Source organism: Lissotriton helveticus, chromosome 2_2 (assembly GCF_964261635.1).
Source record: "Lissotriton helveticus chromosome 2_2, aLisHel1.1, whole genome shotgun sequence".
NCBI classification, from domain to species: domain Eukaryota; kingdom Metazoa; phylum Chordata; class Amphibia; order Caudata; family Salamandridae; genus Lissotriton; species Lissotriton helveticus.
The window spans coordinates 114,299,784-114,322,643 of NC_136060.1; the positions used below are offsets into that span (position 1 = coordinate 114,299,784).

At 45.3% G+C, this 22,860-nt stretch overlaps 1 protein-coding gene across 3 annotated transcripts in view; it reads left to right on the forward strand.

Annotated features, from left to right (window-relative positions):
• Positions 1-22,860, forward strand: part of NMU (neuromedin U) — a 482,937-nt gene that overhangs the window by 193,389 nt on the left and 266,688 nt on the right. For all 3 annotated transcript variants that reach the window (XM_078678177.1, XM_078678179.1, XM_078678178.1), the window contains exons 3-4: positions 8,052-8,099; positions 8,183-8,242. In XM_078678177.1, coding sequence (XP_078534303.1) covers positions 8,052-8,099; positions 8,183-8,242 — 108 coding nt within the window. The remainder of the gene's footprint in view (positions 1-8,051; positions 8,100-8,182; positions 8,243-22,860) is intronic.

Genomic DNA, 22,860 nt, shown 5'->3' on the forward strand with positions numbered 1-22,860 from the left:
CCCAACCACAGGCCAATTGTTCCACAGAGGAACTCAGGCTGACAAAATGCTACTGCAGCAATTGGAGCGCAAATGGACACTAAGTGAAGACTCCACAGAAAAAGGCATCTTCAAATCAGCCTTAATCCGCTACCATCAGCAGACAAGGAACACCAAGCACACTGCTCTTGCAGATCTCAGTGATGCCGGCGCTAACATCATCAAGGAAATAATCACCAACATCAAAGATTTCACTGCGCTTCCTGCTACTTCCAGGAACATTAACTCCCAGAAGACCTTTCAATCAATCAATCAAGGGGCTTTCTAAAGTGTGCTACTCACCCGTGAGGGTTTCAAGGCGTGGAGGGGAGGCACAGCGTCGGGTCAGCTGAAAAGCCAGGTCTTTAGGCACTTCCTGAAGGTATGTAGGGTAGGGGAGCATCTGATGTTGACTGGTAGCTCTTTCCAGGCCTTCCACCAGTTCTGGTTCTGCGTATCCTCGGGGTCTCTGCTAGGGCGAGGTCGGAGAAGAGGAGGTGTCTTTTGGGTACGTGGAAAGAGACTCATTCGTTGAGGTATTTTGGTCTGATGTTGTAGAGGGATTTGTAGGTGTGGGTAAGTAGCTTGAAAGATACTCTCTTCTCGACAGGAAGCCAGTAGAGGTCTCGCAGGTGCTGTGTCATGTGCTCATGTCATGGGGTGGCGAGAATGAGTCTGGCTGCAGTGTTCTGGATAGTCTGGAGTTTGTGTAGCAGGGATTTGTTGATTCCAGGGTACAGGGCGTTACCGTAGTCCAGCCTGCTGGTAATGAGTGCATGGGTGACAGTCTTTCTGGCTTCGGGTCGATCCACTTGAAGGTCTTGGGGAGGATCCGGAGGGAGTTGAAGCAGGTGGAGGTGACAGCATCGATCTGGCAAGTCATGGTGAGGGAGGAGTCTAGAATGATGCAGAGGTTCCGGGTGTGGTCCGTCGGGGTGGGAGGGTTTCGGAGGTCAGAGGGCCACCAGGTTTTGTCCTAAGCGTTGGGGATGGTTCAAGGACGACGCAGCTGTTGCTCATTCAGGCTTTCAAGAATTCAAGAATTCCTCTGTAACAAAATTACCTCCTTCTGCAGCAACTTTGACGATCAACTGGATCCAGGTGCTTTTCATCGCATCATATCAATAAAGATACCCAGGGCCTGACTTGGAAGCCAAGCAGCCCTGGCAAGTTTTCAGACCAGCCACCTCATGTAGCCTAGTGAGCAAGTCCGACCACAGCAAGGGGAGTTTGGGAGGGTGAGGAGAAGTGCAAGTGTGAAGAACTGGCTAGTTCACTGAGGTAGACGAAAGTGAGTAAAATATGCTTTTGTAACTGGGGGCCAGTAGTACAGCACTGCTGCAAAACCAGCCCCTAGTAACAAAACCGGTCCCCACCCTTCCAGCATTCTAGGGAAACGCCCATTGCCTGGAATTGCCAATCTGGCCCTTTTGATACCCAGGGGTATGCTACCTTATCGGGTACACTAAATAGCACCTAAAATGATTTTCTGGGGAATAACGTGTATTTTGGTGCTTAACCCACCAAAATCTGCATGTTACTGTAAATAGCACACACCTTTCCCTTGTTACATTTCAGCAGGTGTGACCTGACAACATTAACCACGGGTGAGATATTTAACACATGCAGTAATTACTGGATGCAGTTAATACCACTCAAATCATAATTGCAACTCTTGCACAAACTGGGGCTTACACACAAACTGGGGCTTACACAGGCACCAGAAAACACTGAGCCACTTGCAATGAGGGCCAGAATGTGCAATTAAATATTTGAAAATGAATTACAGTGCAGGAACTCGCCTCCCAGTATGACAGAACCAAGGACAGCTGGAAGGGGAAGATAGAGCTGAAGCAATGAAGGACAGGGAAGAAAAAGTGTAGCATTAAAAAAGAGAAGAGCCTTTCCCATTAACTTAAGCAAGAGTAAATAGCTTCAGAGAGATTTATCACCCAATAATGTAAGGACTGTGATGAGGAAGACTGGCAGGGAGGTAACAATTAGCCCATCAACTGTTATGAAAATTAGTACCTCAATGACAATTTTTTTGTGTCATGGTGAAGCTTGTTTTGTCAACAAACTTTTCAGCACTAAGTGTTCAATCAATCAATCAATCAATCAGAGGATTTCTAAAGCGTGCTACTCACCCATGAGGGTCTCAACACGCTGTTGGGAGGGGTGGGTACAGCTTTGGGTCAGCCGAAAAGCCAGGTCTTGAGGATCTTCCTGAAGGTGTGCAGGGTAGGGGAGCGTCTGATGGTGACTGGGAGCTTGTTCCAAGCTTTGGCTGCGAAGTAGGAGAAGGCTCTTCCTCCAGCTCTGGTTCTGGGGATGTGCGGGGTCGCTGCCAGGGCAAGGTCGGTGGAGTGGAGGTTTCTTTTGGGTGCATAGAAAGGCATTCTTTTGTTGAGGTATTTGGGTGCGATGTTGTGGAGGGATTTGGAGGCGTGTACGAGTAGCTTGAAAGTTACCCTCTTCTCAACGGGGAGCCAGTGGAGGTCTCGCAGGTGTTGGGTCATGTGCTCATGTGGTGGGGTGCCAAGGACTACTCTGGCTGCGTGCTCAGGATGGTCTGGAGGTTGTGTAGCAGGGATTTCTTGATTCCCGCGTAAAGGGCGTTTCTGTAGACTGCTAGTAATGAGAGCGTGGGTAAAAGTCTTTCTGGCTTCGGGGAGATACACTTGAAAAAGGTCTTGCGGAGGACTCGGAGGCAGTTGAAATAGGTGGGGGTGACGGCGTTGATGTGGCGAGTCATGGTGAGGTAGGAGTCTAGAATGATGCTGAGGTTCCTGGTGTGGTCCATTGGGGTCGCTGGGTTTCAGAGGGCAGAGCTGTCTCAAGCGATGGGAGAGGGTCCAAGGACGAGGACCTCTGTCTTCTCCGAGTTCAGTTTTAGGCAGCTGTTGCTCATCCAGGCTGTGAGATCTTTCATTCCTTCCTGGAAGCTGAGTCTGGTGTCTACAGGGTTCTTCGTGAGAGAGAGGATGAGCTGGGTGTCGTCGGCGTAGGATACTATGCTGAGCCCTTGCTGCCTGAAGATGGCGGCGAGGGGGCCATGTAGATGATGAAGAGCGTGGGGCTGACTAATGATCCTTCGGGTACTTTGCAGATGATCTCTCTGGGTTCGTAGAGGAAGGGTGGGATTCTGATCCTTTTGGTTCTGTCGGCGAGAAAGGAACGGATCCAGTCGAGGGCGGATCCCTGTATGCCAGCATCGTGGAGTCTGGCTGCAAGAGTGCGGTGGGAGACGGTGTCGAAGGCTGGGAGAGGTCTGGCAGGATGAGGGCCACCGTGTGTCCCTGATCGGGTAGCAGAAGTCATCTGTGGCGGTGAGGAGGGTGGTCTCAGTGCTACGATTGCTGTGGAATCCGGACTGGGAGGAGTCGGGGATGGCATTCTCTTCCATGAAGGTGGTCAGTCGTGCGCTGACGAATTTCTCTATTACTTTGGCTACGAAGGGAAGGAGAGAGATGGGTCGGTACTTTTTCATGTCTGTCATTTCCGCCGAAGGTTTCTTGAGGCGGGGCTTGACCTCAGCCCACTTCCAGGCATCGGGGAAGATGCCAAATTCGAAGGTGGCAGCGGCGGCTCTGTGGAAGATGTGAGGCGGGTAGGGATCCGTGGGGGCTCCAGAGTGGGTGCTCTTCATGGTCATGGTGGTGTCTTCGGTGGTGACAGGTGTCCAGCTGGTAATGGTGAGCTGGCTGTCATTGATATAGGAGATGGTGGTTTCTAGGGTCTGTTCGCTGAAGTTGTCGTAGAGGGCCTTGATTTTCAGGTTGAAGAAGGAGCCAAGCTTGTTGCAGAGGTCCTGGGATGGTGTAATGTCAGAGGCTTCGCTTGGGGGTTTGGTGCACTGCTGGATGATGTTGAAGAGTTCATTTGAGTTGCTGGCCTTTGTGAGGATTTTGTAGCTTGCTTCAAACATTTGCTGAAAACCTGGCTGTTTACCCAGCCACGCTAAACGCTACCCTCTCCAGCTTCCGCGGTCTTATCACCTGTTCTCTTAGCGCCGGGACACCTCCTCGTGAGGTAGCTGATCGCGCTATACAAAACTCTGTAATGTAATGACGGTCCTCTTGGTGGATCATATGAGTTGGTGGTATTCTGCCATGGCGTGCTTGCAGGCGGACTGGTCTTTGGTGGTTTTGCTGTTTCTCCATCATTTCTCGAGTCGTATGCAGGAGCATCTGGCTTCTTGGAGTTCGGTGGTAAAGCAGGTGGCCTTCAGCGGACGTTGTCTATCAGTGGAGGGGAGTGAGCTTGTCCGCGCAGTTGGTGATCCAGCAGTGTAGTTCCGTGGCTGCAGAGGTGGCGTCGGTCGTGGCGAAGGGGGGGTCTTGAACAAGGGTATAGTTGAGGTGCTTCTCTGTGACCTTGCACCAGTTTGTTCGTGGTGGGCCCGGTGCGTGCTTGTGTGCGGATGTTTCTCCCTCCTGCAAAGATGGGGTTGAGGGTGTGTTCCGCCTTGTGGGTGGGGGTGGTGATGAGCTGCTTCAGTGCAAGGTTGGCAAGGTTGTCCAGGAGGGTAGTGGAGTGTGGGTCGCTGCAGTTATCGAGGTGGAAGTTCAGGTCTCCAATGAGTATGTAGTCCATGGAGGCAATGGCATGGGGTGCGATGAGTTTGGCAGTGGTGAAAGGAGCTTGGTGTCCAGGGGTCTGTAAGTGAGGATGCCACGCAATGTGGTTCTGGGGCTGGTCTGAACCTGGATTGGAGGTGTTTGGTGTTGGAGAGGTTGTCGCTCATGCTGGAGGGTTAGAGTTGGAGGGAGCTCTTGTGTGAGATGGTGAGTCCTCCTCCTGGGCGGGGAGGGTGGTCCTGCCTCTGGATCTTGTAGCCGTCAGGAATGGCGGTGGCGATGTCGGGGGCAGAGGTGGCAGTTGTCCAGGTTTCTGTGAAGAAGGCGACATCTGGCAAGAGGGTGTCAACGAGGTCCCAGATTTCTACGGTGTGTCTGTGCAGGGAGTGCACATTGAAGAGAATGCATTTCAGGGCTTCTTTGGTGCGGGATCCGCCGAGGGTCGTGGGGGTGCTGTGGTTGGTGAAGGAATGTCGGCAGGAAAATTGGCCATGGGTGGTGTTCTGCATCGCCAGCTGGCAGTTGTTGTTTCTACCGGGGTTGAGTGCAGGGAGGGAAGCTGGGTTATAACGGTGGAAGTTTGGTTAGCCAGGTTCCCTGGCACCTGTTGTGGTCTGGTCGCATGCGGGTGCAGACAGGGTTGCCTTTGGCGCTCCTTTAGCACGCTGGCGGCGCAGCCACGCAGTGGCCTCCATTAAGTAGAGGTCAGGGAGGGCAGGGGAAGCTGCGAGGCGGGACAAAAAAGACTTCCTCATGCTAAAGGACATGCAACCCTGACCTTGGCGCCCCCACTGTACTTATGTCTTTATCCCTAATGCTGATTTTTGTTGCCATAGGCAAACACGGATCATGCGTGTACACCATGACATAGGCTTGTTTAATGGACTGCAGTCTTGTTGAACCGGGAGAAGTGCCCAAAGCATTACCCTCATAGTGATGAAAGGCTACTGCCTTTACCAGGAGTTAAGCAGCATGATTGCGGTGTTGGCAGAATAGGAGTAAACAGACCCTTTCTAACCCGTGCCTCTTGAGTGAGGCCTAAAGTGTAATTTATTTAAAGTTCCATTGCTGTGGGCTTAACTCACCTCTTGGCCTATATTGGTTTAGCTTGTAGTGCGGGGCAGTGCATGTGTGAATTACATGTGCTGGATATATATGTGCCTTTGAATGGTACAATACAGGGATAATGTAGTTCTGTGCAGTGTGTGCATGTTAAATGCATGTGCTGGGTGTATGTGTGCCTGTGAGTGGTACAATACATGAAGGAGGCCAGGGATGCATGGTGAAACATGAGAGGAGGGAAGACTTGCATATTGCAGCATTCTTGTAGGCTAAGTGGAACACACTAGAGAAGGTGCTCTACCTTCCTACGCTTCCCCAGTACACTTTATAGGCTGCTCTTTGATTCAGAGAGAGGTCACAAGGAAGGGACCTTGGCACATTGCAAGAAGGAGATGGAGTTGATAAGAGAATTATAAACAGTAGGGTTGAGGCCCTGTGCCAACCTTTTGATACACTTATCACTGTGGCTGACATTCAAGTGTTAACTCTGGTCACCTCCACAGCCTGTTTTGTGGGGCTATCACCTTTGGAAACACTCCTGCTGTGACTGACCGCTTTCTGGAGAAAAAGACAGCAGAGGAGGGGTTACTTAAAAGGGTTAAAACCCCCCAACATAAATGTCATAGACACAGAATATAAATCACAATTGGAGTAGTACATGGACTACTAGTAGGCGAGCTTGTAAATCTAAATATTGTCAACTGTCAAGCAGCCATTCACTTAGTGTGAGGAGGGGAAATTCGGCAACACTTCTGACTGTGAACAGGACTGGCGGCCAAAGCCTACTAGTCTCCCAGCTGGGTTAGGGGACATCACCCAGGGAATCCAGGACCACCTGTCTTTGTGCCTGGAGCACCAGCGCCTCTCAACTTGCCAAGACCAGTGTGCCCTGTGAGGAAGAGGAGCGCGTTGGACGGTGTATGGTCCAGTGGGAAATCTTGTTGAGTGTACTCCATTTGCGATGTGTGAGTAGATGGCTGCTGCACTAACTGTTGTAGCCCATGTGCAGGATATAGTCGGCAACATTCATAGGCCAGAGGAGGGCCATCAGGAAGTGAGGCTTGGACATTCATGTGCGGAATGGGTCATCGCCTGTTTACAGTGAGAACTCAGTGACGGCGAATGGCAGGAGAGCCCCTGCAAAGTGAAGTGTGATCTGTGGCGATCAGGCCAGAGCCTGTGTGCAGTCAACCTGGTATGACAAGAGGGGCCGCTATGGACAGATTGGTGTGCACAATAGGTCATAGCCCTAGCGCAGTGGAGAGCCGCCGACACCGTATGCCAGGAGAGGCTCTAATGAAGGAATCTGTGTGTGCCGATTGGGATGAAGCCCAAGTGCAGTAGAGATACGATGATTCCATATGTCAGAGGGGTTTATCTGTACCAGCAAAAAGTGTGACCTGATCAGGATTGTTGCTGGAGGTGTGAGACCACCATTGGGATACCTATGTACCTACATCAGAACACAGAATCAGCGTTAGGACATTCACATCTAACACACCCCTCACTGTGGGAGTTAACCTGCCAGAAGGAACTGTGAAGAACCACTGGTCAGTGCAGTTGCATAACCGCATTCGAGGAACTCGATGACCGCAGAGTGTAGCCTGCCTATACCACATGCAATGAACTCACATGAACCAGTAGCTGCCACTCCAGCTCATGCGGCGGGGATGCGCTCAGTAAGTCGGCCACAGGGAAACTTGCTTTCTAGATAACGCTTAGGCGCTGGAACACTTATGATTTTATTAGAGTGGAGTGCACTCTTGAGAAACGGACTAGTAGTGGGGCTTACCTTGGTTGTTGCCTATAGTGAATGGCCATAACCACTACCTCTAGAGCCTACCTATAAAAGACTGGAGCCCCGTCCTCGGGAGTACCGTGTAGTTGTATGTGAATGTCATATTTACCTTTGCGTTAGTAGCAGTAAAATAAAATAAATATTTTATATAAAAGTGAGCATTTGGCTAGACAATAATTTATTGCTGTTACTTGGTGTATTTTCAGTTGTGGGCTGGAGTTCACCACCTGTATCTCTCCCCCTGGTAACTGTGCCTCTTGACTCTGGGGTCAGAGTAGCATGAGAATAGTAGTAAAACCACAAAGTTGAAAGATTTAGTAAACCATTGTGACCCTTCTCCTTCATCTTTTTTCACGAGCACAGGTAACTGGTATTGCCTGAACACGTTTTTCAATTTTCCTAATTTCCTAATTAAACATTCGAACTAATCATCGATAATGACATCATAAACGACTGTAAGAAAAAAATCAATTTAAGGCGGGCATTGTGGATTATTTCGCTGCCAACTGTCTCTTATAAGGGGAAATAGCTTTTGAAAAATGATGGCAAACCTATTTATATTTGATAACTCAAACATGACTTTACCTTTGCAGATAGACGAGGCTTGTTCCAGTTTCCTGTCCGCAGAACCACAACCACAGGTAAGATATTGATCTTAAGAATTTATCTTAAATGTTAGCCTTCGAAGTTATGGTTTAACGTGTAAACGTTGTTTTTTGCCTAGGCATCCAGTGTGTTGGAAGAACTCTGCGTTACAGTCGTGGGGCTTCTACAGAAATCTCAGGTAAAGAAATCATGTGACTAAGATTAAATGTGCAAAAAATGCAGGTAGTAATATATCAATATAACGAATAGTTGTGTCCATTCACTGTAACCCTTTTGAGTGTGTTGAGCAGCAAGATAAATAAAAAATATTGACAGAACGTAACGCAGTAGAAATAATAAATAACACCAGAATGCACTAAAAACCTATTCAGCCGTATAGGATTTACTCATTGACCATGGGCCACATTGAAAAATGTTACCATTGGTGGTAAATGCTAATTACTGCAGCAACCAGTTATTAAAATTCCAGAAAGATTTCCTAAATTAGGTGGAAATAAATCCACCGTGATATATGTAACTGGTGCTCAACTTACCCACGGCGATACATACATTACTACCATCATTGTCGTAACAGGACATAAGGCAGTCTGAAAATAAAAGGAGGAAAGTAATAATCACTGAAGATTGTGATCACAAAATTGAAAATGAAATTCAGCCTAACAAGACATACATTGCTGATTTCACCATCTTTGATACACCAAGTGGAATGTTATGCACAGCAAAGGTAAACCTAATTCCCTCATGCTGGTCAACAAGTCAAGCAAACACTGCAATTAAGTAACCGATAAATGATACAGAAATAACAAACGTTTCAGCAGTATAGCCACACTTTGATACTCGAACCTAAAAATATAGAATTGCAAAAGCATGTTTTACTATTCAACTCACTCAAAAAAGATATACCCACCAATTCACAGGCAAAAAGAGAAAACAGACATAGACCCGCGTTCAATGAAAAGCGTTTATTAAGGGTCAGTATCCCCTTAGTGGATGCAATGGTAACATTAGCTCATATACACACTTGCCCTGTTAAACCTGCAGCTCTAAAATAAGGACATATGTTGGCATCACCATTCACCATCCTCAATGCACATGCTGGCATACTGCTCTGAAGGGGACTGACTACACAACTGATGAGAACCTCCTTGACATGCAACTCAGGCGTGGTATCAGCAGGCATCCGAGGCATCCGGGCTAGGAAGAGAGCACATAGGAGGAGAAGATTCAGACAAATGACATCACTCTAAGTAAACCAATCAAGAGTGTTTACAGATATACAAACTCACGAAGGACCTATGAACAGCCTGGGTATGTCCCTTAACACCCCAGGAAAAACATACCTGTCGAGGCAGCTCTATGCCACTAGCTCTCTCTAGCATTACTAGAGACTTCATTTGTACATCACATCTATTCTTATAAACGAGAATATGGAAAATCATAGATACAGTCAATTAAAGCACATTGTATCAGCTTCCTTCAGATCCCGCTGCAGGTACGACAATGAAGGAGATTAAAAAGCATCTCAACCTCCTCGTTGTCTCCTACAAAGCGAAGGATACACCTGGTTCCCAGATGACTGGTGGCCACAGCCATCCTGCACGTCAGAGATCTGCCATGAATGCAACAATCCAGATACTGGAAATGCATCCTTCTCTGTAAATTGTGTAAGTCTAACAAGACGCTGCACATCCACATGCCGGTACAAACACTCATAACTCTCTTTTCTAAAATCCACAGGAGGCAGAGAAAGACACGGTTGCTCACATCCTTGCACAACCTTTCCCCAGTGAAAAGACTAAATAGAAAAGAGCACATGTCCTGGTACAGCCCCAAATGCAAGTCATAGGGTCGCTGAAACAGGGCTTTATGTGCCTGTATCTCGACATATGTCTAAGTCCACCCACTGAAGTCAGGTCTGCCTCTTTCTCCTCAACTTGGCCACCAATATACAACTACCACTCATTAATGGCCATGGACTGTACCTGTCTGAAAGAAAACCAACATGTTACAAATAAAGTCAGTCAGGCAGCCATCACTACAGCCACAGAGTACAGACCTGCAGCATTAGCTGGGGGGTGTGATTTTCTAATCACGAGGATTGCACCTCCTGTTGAAGAGACGCAAGGCTCTCCAGGAGGGAGGTCAATACTATGCTGGTATCCATCGTCAAGGCTGGGTAGCAGTCTTGGGCGTGACAATCTGTCAGGATGTATCAGTAGCACAAAACATGTACTGCCACTAACCTCTTGGTTTGGCCAGCGGGACGAAGGCTTGGAGAGGAGCCCCCCTACTCCCCGGGGTGCAACCCCCCACAGGGTAATATAACACCACTATGTAAGGAAGCACTCCGGCGATGGATCTTCTTGTCCTTAAGTCTGGTCTAGGCTGAGTACGTCATCAGAAGACACCCCACATGTACACGCTGCATATAAAAGAAGAGAGAGATGTATCTGAGACAATTTGGGGAGTATCAATCATACACAAGCAACCAATTGTGCAACTGTCAAAACACTCACAATCCTCTATGCTGCAGTAATCGGAGTATGGCCCATGACCATCAATCCTTGGTCGAGAACACTCAAAACAGGTAGGTAGAATGTTTATTCAGAATAATCCACAAGCTGTTAAGAGAGCCAGTAAGGGGCACCCAAACGCTGTATTTCTAGCACAGCGTGAGTACTGAAGGCACAATGAGGAAACACAAAGTAAAAACACACCTAACTGCTGTTTTCAAGCACAGCGCAAGTGTTACAGGCACAGCTGCAATCCCAAAGTATAAACATGCTTGCCTGCTGTTTTCAAGCACAGCGTGAGCGTTACAGGCACAGTTACAATTCCAAAGAGTAAACGCGCCCGCCCGCTGTTTCCAAGCACCACGTGGGCGCATTCAGAGGTATTGTTTAAGAGCGCGAAACAAATAAATAATGTCACGGTTGCGGGAGGAGAGCTCTGGTGCTTCTCTCCTGTCTATTCAACGATACCTGGGGATCCTGGTACAGGGTAGCAACCCCGATCTCTGGCTTCCTGCCGACTTTTGATAATCCAGCAGGAAAAGTCCCTCAAGGAAGCACAAAGCATTTGTCCAAGAAACTCCCTTCCGATTCAGCTCCATAGACGAAAAGAAACTCAGCGTGGAACATACTTCCTCTCTCTGGACCGCGGGAAATCAGGCGAGATTGTCAAGCACCTCCTTCCGGAAGAGGAGGTGCTTTATAGGGGCAGATACCTCGGGGAAGTCAGCTCCTTCTTACCTTGATGCTCCCAAAAAGCTTCTGGGAGATGCACTATGTTTGGCGCCTGAACCTTGCAGACCGGGTCACATGCATACTGTGGAGGGAAGCACTATGCGTGAACGCATTACCTGCCTTTCTTCCCTGTCTGCTCAACGTGATCGCGACAGAAGCATTTCCCAGGTAAGATCAAGAAAAGGTGTCAGCTTGTGAAGAATTCCTAAGAAGTACACTCAAGTTGTTAGGGTCAGTAGCCAAAACTAAGTCTTCCTTCTAAGAATCGATCCCTTCTTCAACCCTCCTAACGCCCCTCTGCTAACTCTTCCCTCGGTGCACTGTGCCTAATACAAAATCCACAATATGTAGGACACGCCTCTGAAACACCTCCTCTGGCCAGGCACCTCTCGTAGGTAAATTTCCACCAAAACTTGTACTCCGTCCAGCAACGGTTGGTTTGTCCTTGAGTCTCAGGCTTCTCCAGCAAGCTTCCCAATTATTGAGATTCTAATATACTTTGTTGCAGGTCTCCTCCGTACCTAACTTCTAAAACAAAGGCATCAGTCTAACTCTTGAGAACGATGTACTTGCACCTGCAACAGTATTATGAGAACAGAACAAGCTTGCACACACATGAATTTTGCTGACTGCCTCCAAATGATAGCTTTACCAGGTAAAATGCATTTCAGGCCTACCAAATTCAGCTAACATAAGAAATACAAATAGGTTTTTCATAGCAAAATGTGAACATTTAATTTAGTTCTTTATACATCACAAACTACACACATTAATAAATGTCGCATCTGCAAGCACTACATTTCATCACGTTTAGGCACAGTTAATCATTCCTACATGTGCAACTTTACTATGGTGCTCTTTTAAATCTAATGCATTACATTACTCGTGAGCTATTTCATAAAGCATTTGCAATGAATATCGAAGATTACATGATTACATTTAAATGCAATTTTACTTTCTCGAACGGCATGAACTAATTGTCTACCATTATACTTCACATTTCATTATTACTTCCACATTTCTAATGATCAGTTTTAGTACTACACAAGAATATATGCGGGTGCGGACTATCCATGAATATGATGCACCCCTACAATTTTCAAAATATCATGATGCTCTATCAGGTCCATAGGACCACATTATCTGACAGCTCATCTGCATATTCTACAGCTAGCACCTGCTCCTCCCACCAGCCCTTATGCAAATTGGCATAACTGGGGGACATGCAGGTGCCCATTGTCGTCTCTTGTAGCTATTTTAAAAGGTCCTTGCTAAATAAAAATATGTTATTTTTTATACCCCATTGGTGCATATCTACCAACATTTCCGTGTGCCTGTATAACGTGAGTGGGTGTGCTTTTAAATAATAATGCACCGCCCTGACTCCGTCATCATGCCCAATGCTGGTGTAGAGGGAGGCAAAAGCTAATGTTATCATGGTGTAGTTCTCCTCCCAAATGATGTCATATACTTTCTTTGGAAAATCTCCCTTTTCCTTTATGTGAGATGACAGGTTCCTCACATATTCCTTCAGATAGAAGTCTAAAAACCTGGAAGTGTTCTCAATTAAACGTCCAATTGCCGAGACTATTGGTCGGCCTGGTGATTTGTTCACATTTTTATGTATCTTTGGTATAATATACAATACCGGTATTACTGGTGAATCTTTTTTGAGGAACTTATACTCTACCTGTGATATAAGATCAACTGATCTCCATTAGTCTAGCTGATGATGGAATTGTGTGGTAATGGTCAATAGTGTATCCTCATCGACTAGCTCATATAAAACATCTATTGAACCTTTGGGGACCATGGATAGAAATACAGAGCGGGGTTTGAACGGTGTGATTGGTTTATTGTACACACTCAGATCTTGTTCTCTCAAAAAAGCATCACCTGTTCCCTCATACTCTCCACCCCTCTCCTAACTGTCCATATCCTTCAGAGTCCCCAGATCAGAAATCTGTAATGTAATGGTGGCATCCATGGCTCTCATGTCAGGGCATTCAGCCGGCCTACCTACTGCATAATACTTAGGCAACCTTAGTTTTCGTGTGAATTTAAAACAATCGATCCGGGTTTGTGCATAGTCCGTATCCTCAGGGGCACAATAAGAGAGACTGCATGACAACATTTTAGTTTCCTCTGCATTTAATGTTTAATCAGACAAATTAATAATGCTGATATTAGTGTCCATTATTTGTTCTTTTTGTTGGTCACTTTCTTTGCCAATTGGTCCACTTGTTCTCTACCACCTGCGGTTTTTCCTCTTCCTGTACTTCTTCATCTTCCTCCCCCTTGGAATGGTCTCTCTTGACCCCGTAATGTCCTTAAATTTGTGTTTCTGTCCCACCGCAAAAAACGCAACTCATCCTCTACAGTGGGTTTGCTGCTAGTTTGCTGTGTCTCCTCATTCTCAATTTCTGCTTCAGAGTTGAGATCTGACTCTGATTCCACATTTCGTTGCGCTGTATTGCTTTTTTATGCCGATTGCCATTTTTTGCCGCTGTATATTCTCAAACTGTTTTGAGAACGTAAAGATCTTGCCCCTCTGGTAGTCCAGTTTGTCTCTTCTGAACTTAGTTGCCTTACGATCCTTGATGGTCTATTTGTATTTCTTAATTCTCGCCTGCATTCCTGCCTGCAGCTTTTTGATAATATCCTGTTCCAGCAATTTACTTAGTTGATCAGAGAGTGTATCAATTTTCTTAAGTATGGCTTGTCTATCTATATCAGCATATTTGATTAAAATAGCCAACATACGCTTGGATGAATCTGCATTATTCTGAGCCCACTCTCGTACCTTATCCGGATTAGGATGCTCATATGTGGGTGTGATCAATATGCGAAGGCCCCTGGGGACCCTTCCCACTTCCAGATAGAGTGTCAACGACTTACTCTCACACCATTTGGAGGTTTGGTTTCTCTTTTAATCAATTTCTCTAATGCCCTCAACAGTTCCTTGTCGTCATTGGCATTAACAGTTTCTCCTTCCTTCCTCTTTCCTACAGGCTCATCAGTTACTTCAGCATCACTGAACAGCTGATCCGCTGCACTCTCTTTTTCCTAAAGCCACTCCATGATACATGCAATGCGGCAAAACAAGCACTCAATATTCAGCGCCCCGTTGTGCAGACCAGTGCTGCTGTCCTCCCTCCCTGCTGCTATGCTTAAACGTTGCTCGCGTCTTACCGCTTCCACTGGACTTTGTACTCCTGTTGCAGATCGCGTTGCAACTAGCAATTGCTCGATATCAATGGTTCTGCAGCAGGGAGCTCCGCACTGTGTACCTTGTACAGCGCTCTCTTCCACCTGATCCTTGCAGTGCTCCTGAGTGGGAGGGCGTGCCAGAATTCGGCATCGGTTTGCAAACTACTATCTTCGTTCCAACGCCTGCCCCTACAATTCACAACAGACTCCAGCATGCTCGGGGTTGCTCGTTTTGAGTGTTTATTTCAGCCACATACTGCAGGTAACGCGTTTCCACCGTAGAAGCGGTCTTTTGCAAACCTGAAGTCACCCCCATTTCGTCACCATTTTATACTAGTGCTAATCCTAAAGTGATAATGTATCATTAGCAATAAAGCTTTGAATAAAACATGTATGTGACAGTGCAACAATGTATCTCTGTAAGCGACATTTGCAGTCAATATGGCCAGACAAATTGTCACTGCATTGTGCAAATGAGCATACCAAATCTCTCAATAAATTATAAAACTCTGCGGCAATATCACAAGTTTTTACAATTTAAAATATTCTAAATACATTTAGTAAAAACACTTTTCAAGTTCCAGGCAAGTGCCCTATTGCTGCTACATTTGTAATAGCAAAATACAAAATGTCCCTGTAGGAATTATTTGACCATTAATATCTAAATTATTAGTTAGTCACCTCAGCGATCAATTGTTTAACAGAAGCAAGGAAGAAACAGAATTAAACTGTTCTTTATTATTCTGTAAAATAATCTTTTATAAATAATTTTTCTTTTCTCACAAACAATGTACGATATGGCAACAGAAAATACTACTACATTTGCAAAATCAATTAACAGTAGTATATGACAACTTTTGCTAATCACATGGAAAAAACCAATGCCATGTTCTGGAAAATACTTTTCATAATACAATCATTAGAGATTCAAATGATGATACATCCATCAGCAAAATGATGTCAAGCGTCGACGTTTCGGTCCCCGTTGGTTTAAATAATCCATAGGACCATCATCAGGACCATACGTTGCACATATTAATCCAAAAATAAATACACATATAAATATAATATCATTGTCCCCTTGCAAAACCAGTATCGTCTACTTATCCCAAGGTAATTGAACCTGTGACCTGCACCCTACGTGTATAGGGTAGATCGACCCCCACCAAAAAGAAGCCAACACTCATGTGCCTACTACCATAAAATTAAAATTGTGACCTGTACCCTAAGTGTATTGAGTAGATCGACCACCACCAAAAAGAAACCAACACTAATGTGCCTACTGCTTTAAAATCAGTGGATCTAAGTTGACAAAATCTTACCAAAGACCTCCAGCCGGAAGTCCTAAGATTTGAAACTCCAGTGTCCTATTGTCTGATAAAAGAAACCAACAACAGCACCATGTCAACGACATGCTGTCTCACTCCAAGTTATCAAAATATAAATCACCTAAAAATCTATACTCACAGATGAAGTCACAGTATCTTCACCTATATCGTCCTAAACGTCAGAATCCGACCGCTGCCCAAAAAGGAGCTTTGCACGTCACCTGTGTAAACCAAAAGACTCCATCAGTGCCGTGCACAACACAATCTTTAAAAGTTCACTCGTTGAAAAACACAGAGCCTCCTTACTTAAACCAGGGGTTAAAAACCGGCAATATCACTTACTTAGTTACGTGCGGGGAGCACCGACGTTACTGCCCACTCGACTTCAGCGTCCGAGAATTGTATGTCGCCACTTCCGTGTATATAAACTGAAGGCGTCATGGCGTCATGCGTATGTAAATAGCGCCATCTTTGTGTAGGCAGTAAAGTTACTAACGTAAAGCCCTATACGAATGCAACCAGCCCTCAGACAATCGGTCATAACAGACACTGTTGTAGTACAAAAAGGGGGGGAATTAATCACGGTACAAGGTTCTCATGAAATGCCGTTAGTAGTACCATCGTCATCTAGGCGGCCATCTTGGAACGGGTCCCCGCTACCAAGGATCTATATGAAAGCCACTAACCCAAACCTCAAACCCCAACCTTTCTGAATGGGATAATGTTACAATGTAGCCACGCTATAAATGAACACGACAAACAATCACAAGAAAGCCAGAAATCTGAGGCTGCCAAATCATAAGGTGGCCACAGTATGCAGCTCAATAAGGGAATTCAAGCCTTTATCCACAGTGTCACAAGTCTAGATCCACTTATTTTCCCTTAGGGTAAGTAGACGATCAACATTATGGTAACGTTTGGTGCTCTTGATGACATCAATTACAAACCATTGCATTTCATTAGCAAATGTGATTTCTGCTGATAATGTTCTACCAAAGGGGCAGTTGTAACATTACACCTTATACGGGACTGATGCTGCAACACCCGTTTTTTGACTTCCTGTTTGGTTTTACCTATATATGAAAACATGCAAGGGCATTGTATACAATAAATACAAATTTTAGTGTTACAGTTTGAATGATGGAACAATTTAATTTCTTTGTCGTTCACCTTACAACTTTTAATTGACTTTGTAGTCGCACATGCCGCACAATTACCTCATGGGTAATGCCCCATCACAGGTGGCAAACCCCACTGTGATTGTATAGTGGTGGACGCTGGCTCCTTATAGGCCTTCACTAAGAAGTCTCTTAAATTTCTACCTCTTTTGAATGCAAACCGAGGTTGCGTCAAATGAGGTTCTACTTTCCTGATCAGATGCCAATTGTTCTTAATGATAGCCCTAATCTGATGGGACTCACAACTAAACGTTGTGACACATGTGAGGGGCTTGGTGCCAATCTCAGTCACTTCAGACTCTTCTTTTTTGTCAATAATGCCTCACGATTGTAATACCAAGCGCGCTTCATGGCATGTTTAACCAATCTGCGAGGATATGACCGCATCACCAATTTTGATTGTAGGACTTTAGCTTCGCGAAAATAATCAACCTTCTTGGTGCAATTGCGCCAAAGGCGCAAAAACTGCCCAAAAGGGAGGTTATCGCGTAGACTACGCGGATGGTGGCTATCGTATTTCAAAAGAGTATTCCTTGATGTCGGTTTGGTGTAAAGACTCATAGCTAGAGTGTTGTTGTTATTGTAAATGGACAGATCTAGAAAATTAATAGAGGATCTGTCACTTTCTAATGTGAATTTGTAATAGCTCATACTCCCGGGCTGACTTGACACTCATTGATGATATTATGGGCAATGTCGCTCAGTTAGTAAAGTGAAATGTGCCTTGATCAAATTTCACATTGTTATTTAAAATTCAAAATAACATAGCATAATATATGTGTATATATATATATATATATATATATATGCTTAATGTTCCGCTCACAGTTCTTCCATGCAAAGGACGGACGCAGACCCAGATTAAGGTGCAGAATTTATTTATTTCATTTCGCCTAGCACCACCGCCATGACGCGTTTCGGGCAACTCAGTGCCCTTGCTCACATGACGCGCATGAGGAGTGCCACCCTTTTAAAGCAACAGTGCTGTATATCATTAGCATGGAAACAGAAAACATACTAATAGGAACGCAATTATTTTCAATGCTGGATTAACATTAAAAATTAAAAACATCATTTGTAACACCCACATTGGCCGCTAAATAAATATTGACAGTCAATAAATAAATAAATATATAAATATTGACATATTCATTGTTCATATATAACACTCAAATGTTTAAAATTTCATAGCAATAAAAACTCTAATAATAGGTTTTTCAGTGTGCTTAAAAACATCTGAATGAATAGCAGCTTGTATAACCAAAGCATATAATGCAATAATGTGCACATTACGCAATGTAAACAGTGGGTAAAACGAAACGTTCCCATGGTTGGTAATACTGCCCAAGTGGGCATAATTTACATCAGTGCTCCATTTCCTTAAATGGCTAATAAAGTGCAATATATTCGAAGTGCAAATGTGCAAATGATCAACCCTATGACCATTCAATGTGCAAAATGTGCAATACAATAAAATATTTCTGTCTTTTTTCTGTTTTTACACGAATTAAATTGTAAGAAAGCTGGTTACTTTAGTCATGTTTTCAGTGCATTTATAGCTACCCAATCCTGATTTCGATACCTGAATCCTCATACAATCATCATAAACATGAGCGAAAATCCTCCGTAAAGTTCAAGCCCTGTGGGATTTTACTGTCCAGCTCAAGGATGTAGCGAGTTTCTAATCTACGCAATAATGCTTCCCGGTGTCCGCCTCTTTTTTGAGGTAGGATACTGTCAATGACATAATAGTTCAAATCCTCTAAGTTATTGCCATGACATTCCTTGAAGTGGCGGGCCACCGGGTAGGTTGCGTCGCTGTTTGTAATCGCTCTGACATGTTGTAGAACTACAGAGACTGAAATGGTTGTAAAAAACTGTAAACTTGACTTGTTTTTCAACTTGGGCTATTTTTCATGTTAGTGTTTAAGCATCTGAACACTTGGACTGCCAGAACAACAGGTCGTCAAACTTCAATCCACTGACCTTTTGACATTTTTTCATAATTTCGATTAAAACTCCCGACAACAAGGGTTTGGCCTCATCTTCACCTCACCATAAAGTCTATCACAGTTAAAAACACAATCTCCCAAAAACAGCAATTCCAACTTGTAGCACGTGTGGGAACTTACTTACCTGCAACTTTGCAATGCAATGCAAGCTGCTCAACGGAGGCCTCCAGGGAGGCTGTGTTTGAACACGAACACCTCTGTTTTTACTTGAATGTGCTGAAAAGGACACAAGGACTCTAGAGAATCATCTACGGTAACCCCTAGTCCTTACTTGGTGGTATTTACAGACAGTTACGGACATGGTTGGTTATTATAATTATACTCAAGTCGTCCGGGTGTGGAAAAGTAAATTTTGCCATGTTCTGTGTCCCTACGTGTCATCCATCATATGTTATGTGTGCATGATTAAATATGCATATGCATTCCCCATGTTTGATTAAAGACGCAATTATAGTTGTGTCCATCTCTAATATGCCAGTTTCCAGTCCTCGTGAATACTACGAATATCAGGTCTATGTAAAGCTACGTTGCCACGTTTCCCAGTGTGCACGTTATTTCATTGAAAAGTCCCCGTTTCTAGGCCTCAAAAGGGCCTGGACACCAGATTCAGCTCCTGTCTCCTGAAACCTCGCTGAGGAGCGATACAGCCCCCACCTGTATCCTCGACCCTTCACTTACTTCCTGCCTCGCAGTACCCGGTTCAGCCTGGCTCTGCCTCTGAGTCTGCCAAAAGTATGTTATAGTTCCAGTTATCAGTTCAGTCCTCCTTCTCTGCATTCCTAAGCTACTGAACCGCATCAATAGTTTCCGTCATTGTCTAGCCTTCACGTCTCCACGTTAGAGAAATACTGCATTTAACGGTCATTTCATATTCTTCATCACGTACTACATGTAGAATAATGCATGGTCCAGTCTTAGAATCAAGTTAGCCTTTCCCCTCCTGACTTCTAGTTTATATCAACATGTTCTCTAAACATCAGATACTAGATACTGCTTAGGTACATGTCGCCCTGACTCTCCAGACTTCAGTCTCTGCTCCTAGCACAGAGTTCATAGCCCCCAGCTTCTCCTAGTGATACGTCATTGCCAGTTTGCGCGCACCACCAGGTTAGAGGTCCCGGCTCCTTAGGTAGCCCCCTCCATGGTTTCCGCCCCATTCATGACATATTCTGTTACGTTTGCATCACATGTCTATGTATACGCCCTGTTACACCCACTTTCACCCTTATCTTTCGCGACTGCTACGCGTCACACCCTTTGCTCCACCCACTGCTCCGCCTATCATATGTACTGTAATGCAACTATTTTACTATATATGCTTGTGTATTGTTATTAAATGCTAGCGCGCTCATCCCAGATCCAGCCCCAGCAGCTGCTGGGCCCTGCCATCCTATTCCTATGCAGGTTGTCCTGTTCCTGTCCTTTATGCTGTAATAAACCTGCGAAACTCCTACTACCCCGAATCTTGACTCTTATTTATTGAGCTATCTGTTATTCATTTATACATTCAAAAATAGGGTATTATTTATTTATTTACCACATAATGGCGCCCGAATAGGGACTTGCCCTTTCCCCACGCGTCGGTGAAGCCACGCCGACCCCCTGACCCTCTGCAGTCGTGACGGAACTCTTCTGCGCACCGGCAGATATTTCTGCTTCAAGTATCCCTCAGGCCCACGGAGGAGACGGAGGAGGCGGTCCAGCATCCAGACGAGGCGGTGGAGGAACGCGGCGAGTCCCGACCAGAGCCCAAGCCGAGAGTCCAAGGTCCGAGGTATCCGGAGGCCCACCCGTAACTGAAGTCCGAAGTTCGTCGTCCGTCGTCGTAGCAGTCCAGTCCAGTCCGAGGCCTTCCGTTCTTGCTGCCCGGTGAGTACCATTACTGGGGTAGTATCTAGACAGGGTCAATCTAATTGACTCTGGTCCGTGGGTTGGTGGTACCCAGACACACAAACGAAGTGTCCACTTCGGTGGATGCGGGTCCTGACGTGTCTCTTTATGAGACCGGTAAGTTTCGTACTGTTTCAGCAGTGCATCTAGTTTCTGTCCTAGTCAGTTCTGTTCTCGAGAAAACTCATGTATTCTGTGTTCCGTATTCCAGGTAGTATTCTGTTCGAACTGTTATTTTTAAATGTTCTTCATGTATTTTAATGTCGTGGTATGAATGGGGAATAAGTATCGTGTTTATTGTGTATTGTATTGTGTCTAGATTATAGTTCAGTCATGCCGCTCTTTTCGAAATTACGTCAGTTAAAAACTAGAAAGGGTTTGTTAGAGGAAGCAGTTCCTGTCCCGCCTAGGGACAGTCCAGGTCATTTTATGTATCAGAAGCATGGCATAAGTGCCATATTATATCTAGATTTATGGGTAGAGTATACCAAACAGTTAGAAGAAAAGTATAGATGGCCCGTATCGGGTACATGGGATGCCGAGTGCATCATGCGAGTAGAAGAAGCATTATGGAAAAAGAAAGCCAGACAGTCACAGAAAGATGCCATCGAGTTATGGCGCAAAGAAGCTCATAAAAGAACTGAAAAAGAAATCAGAAAGTCAGAATTAAGTAGAGAATCCTTAGAACGAGCACAAGAAAAAGAACTAATCGAGATAGGTGAACAAGTCAAAGCCGAACAGTCAGACAGACAGAGGCATGCTCTTATTAAGGGTATGTATCCTCTCCTTGCCGAGGGCTTGCCAAAAGCGACCCCAGAGGCATCCAGTAATTTCCCGCCACCATTAGTTCCGACCAAGCTACGTCACAAACAGACCGCAGCTGATATTTTTATTTCGTCCTATTTGGACGACACAGTCCCGGAATATGCAAATCCTGTTCGCGCTCCGCCAGTCCCTGTAAATCAGGCACTTCCCGCTCCTCCAGACACCGGAGTACCTGTTACGGTACCCCCGGTCCAGCCCGCCATACAAGTCCAGCCTACATTTCCATTTCCCACTCTGCCAGGACGAAGAGCCTCAGTAGACGACTCTAGTTGAGGGGCCGCAGGGGGAGGTACTCCGCAAAACCCGCCGCCACACAAGCGTTTAACGTCAGCGGAATTACATGCACAAGCGTCACAGCGTACGCCCAGACATCAGACTGTAGCAGAAATAAGAAAAGCCCTTAATGAATGCGGCTATGATCCAGTCCCAGGCGAGGATAATATGGTTTTATATTCATTCCGCGTAAGAAAGGTGGCCGAGTATCTAGTCACCCTACCGAATATGAAAGAAGATCTAGACAGAATATATCGTTTCATCCGTACAGGGGATGATCCAGAAAGCATTAGCGAGGCCATGTCTCAAAGGAAAGCCGAGATCCAGCTCATGATATTAAAGTTTCTGATCAATTGTCTAATAAGAGAACAAGATTACCCGTCTAAAGATCCGGCTGAAATGAAAACCCTGACAAGGTGGAGTGATAATATAGCCGAGGGTAAGCACAAGACCGTCGGTGCTATGGAGAGTATGTACAAGAAAATCCGTAAAGAAATAATAAAATTACACGAACAGCGTAAAGCAGCACAAGTAAGCGAGAAAGAAAGTAACTCTGATCCTGAAGAGTTAGACGACGAGAATTCCGACAGAATAGCGTATGTAGGAAAATCTAGATTTCCAGATCGCCATTTACGCCTAGAACACAAGTCTATTTTTCATTCTCCAGCACCAGAACAAGGTTCACTAGAACAAGTGTTTCAAGCTACCGATCACATTCTGAAATCACGAATCAGTTACAGTGAGTTAAGTACCATGCATGAACAAGAACTAGCCCGATCAGCAGTCCGATGGACTACTGATTCTACCACTTTTCCAGACGAAATAGTGGCACAAA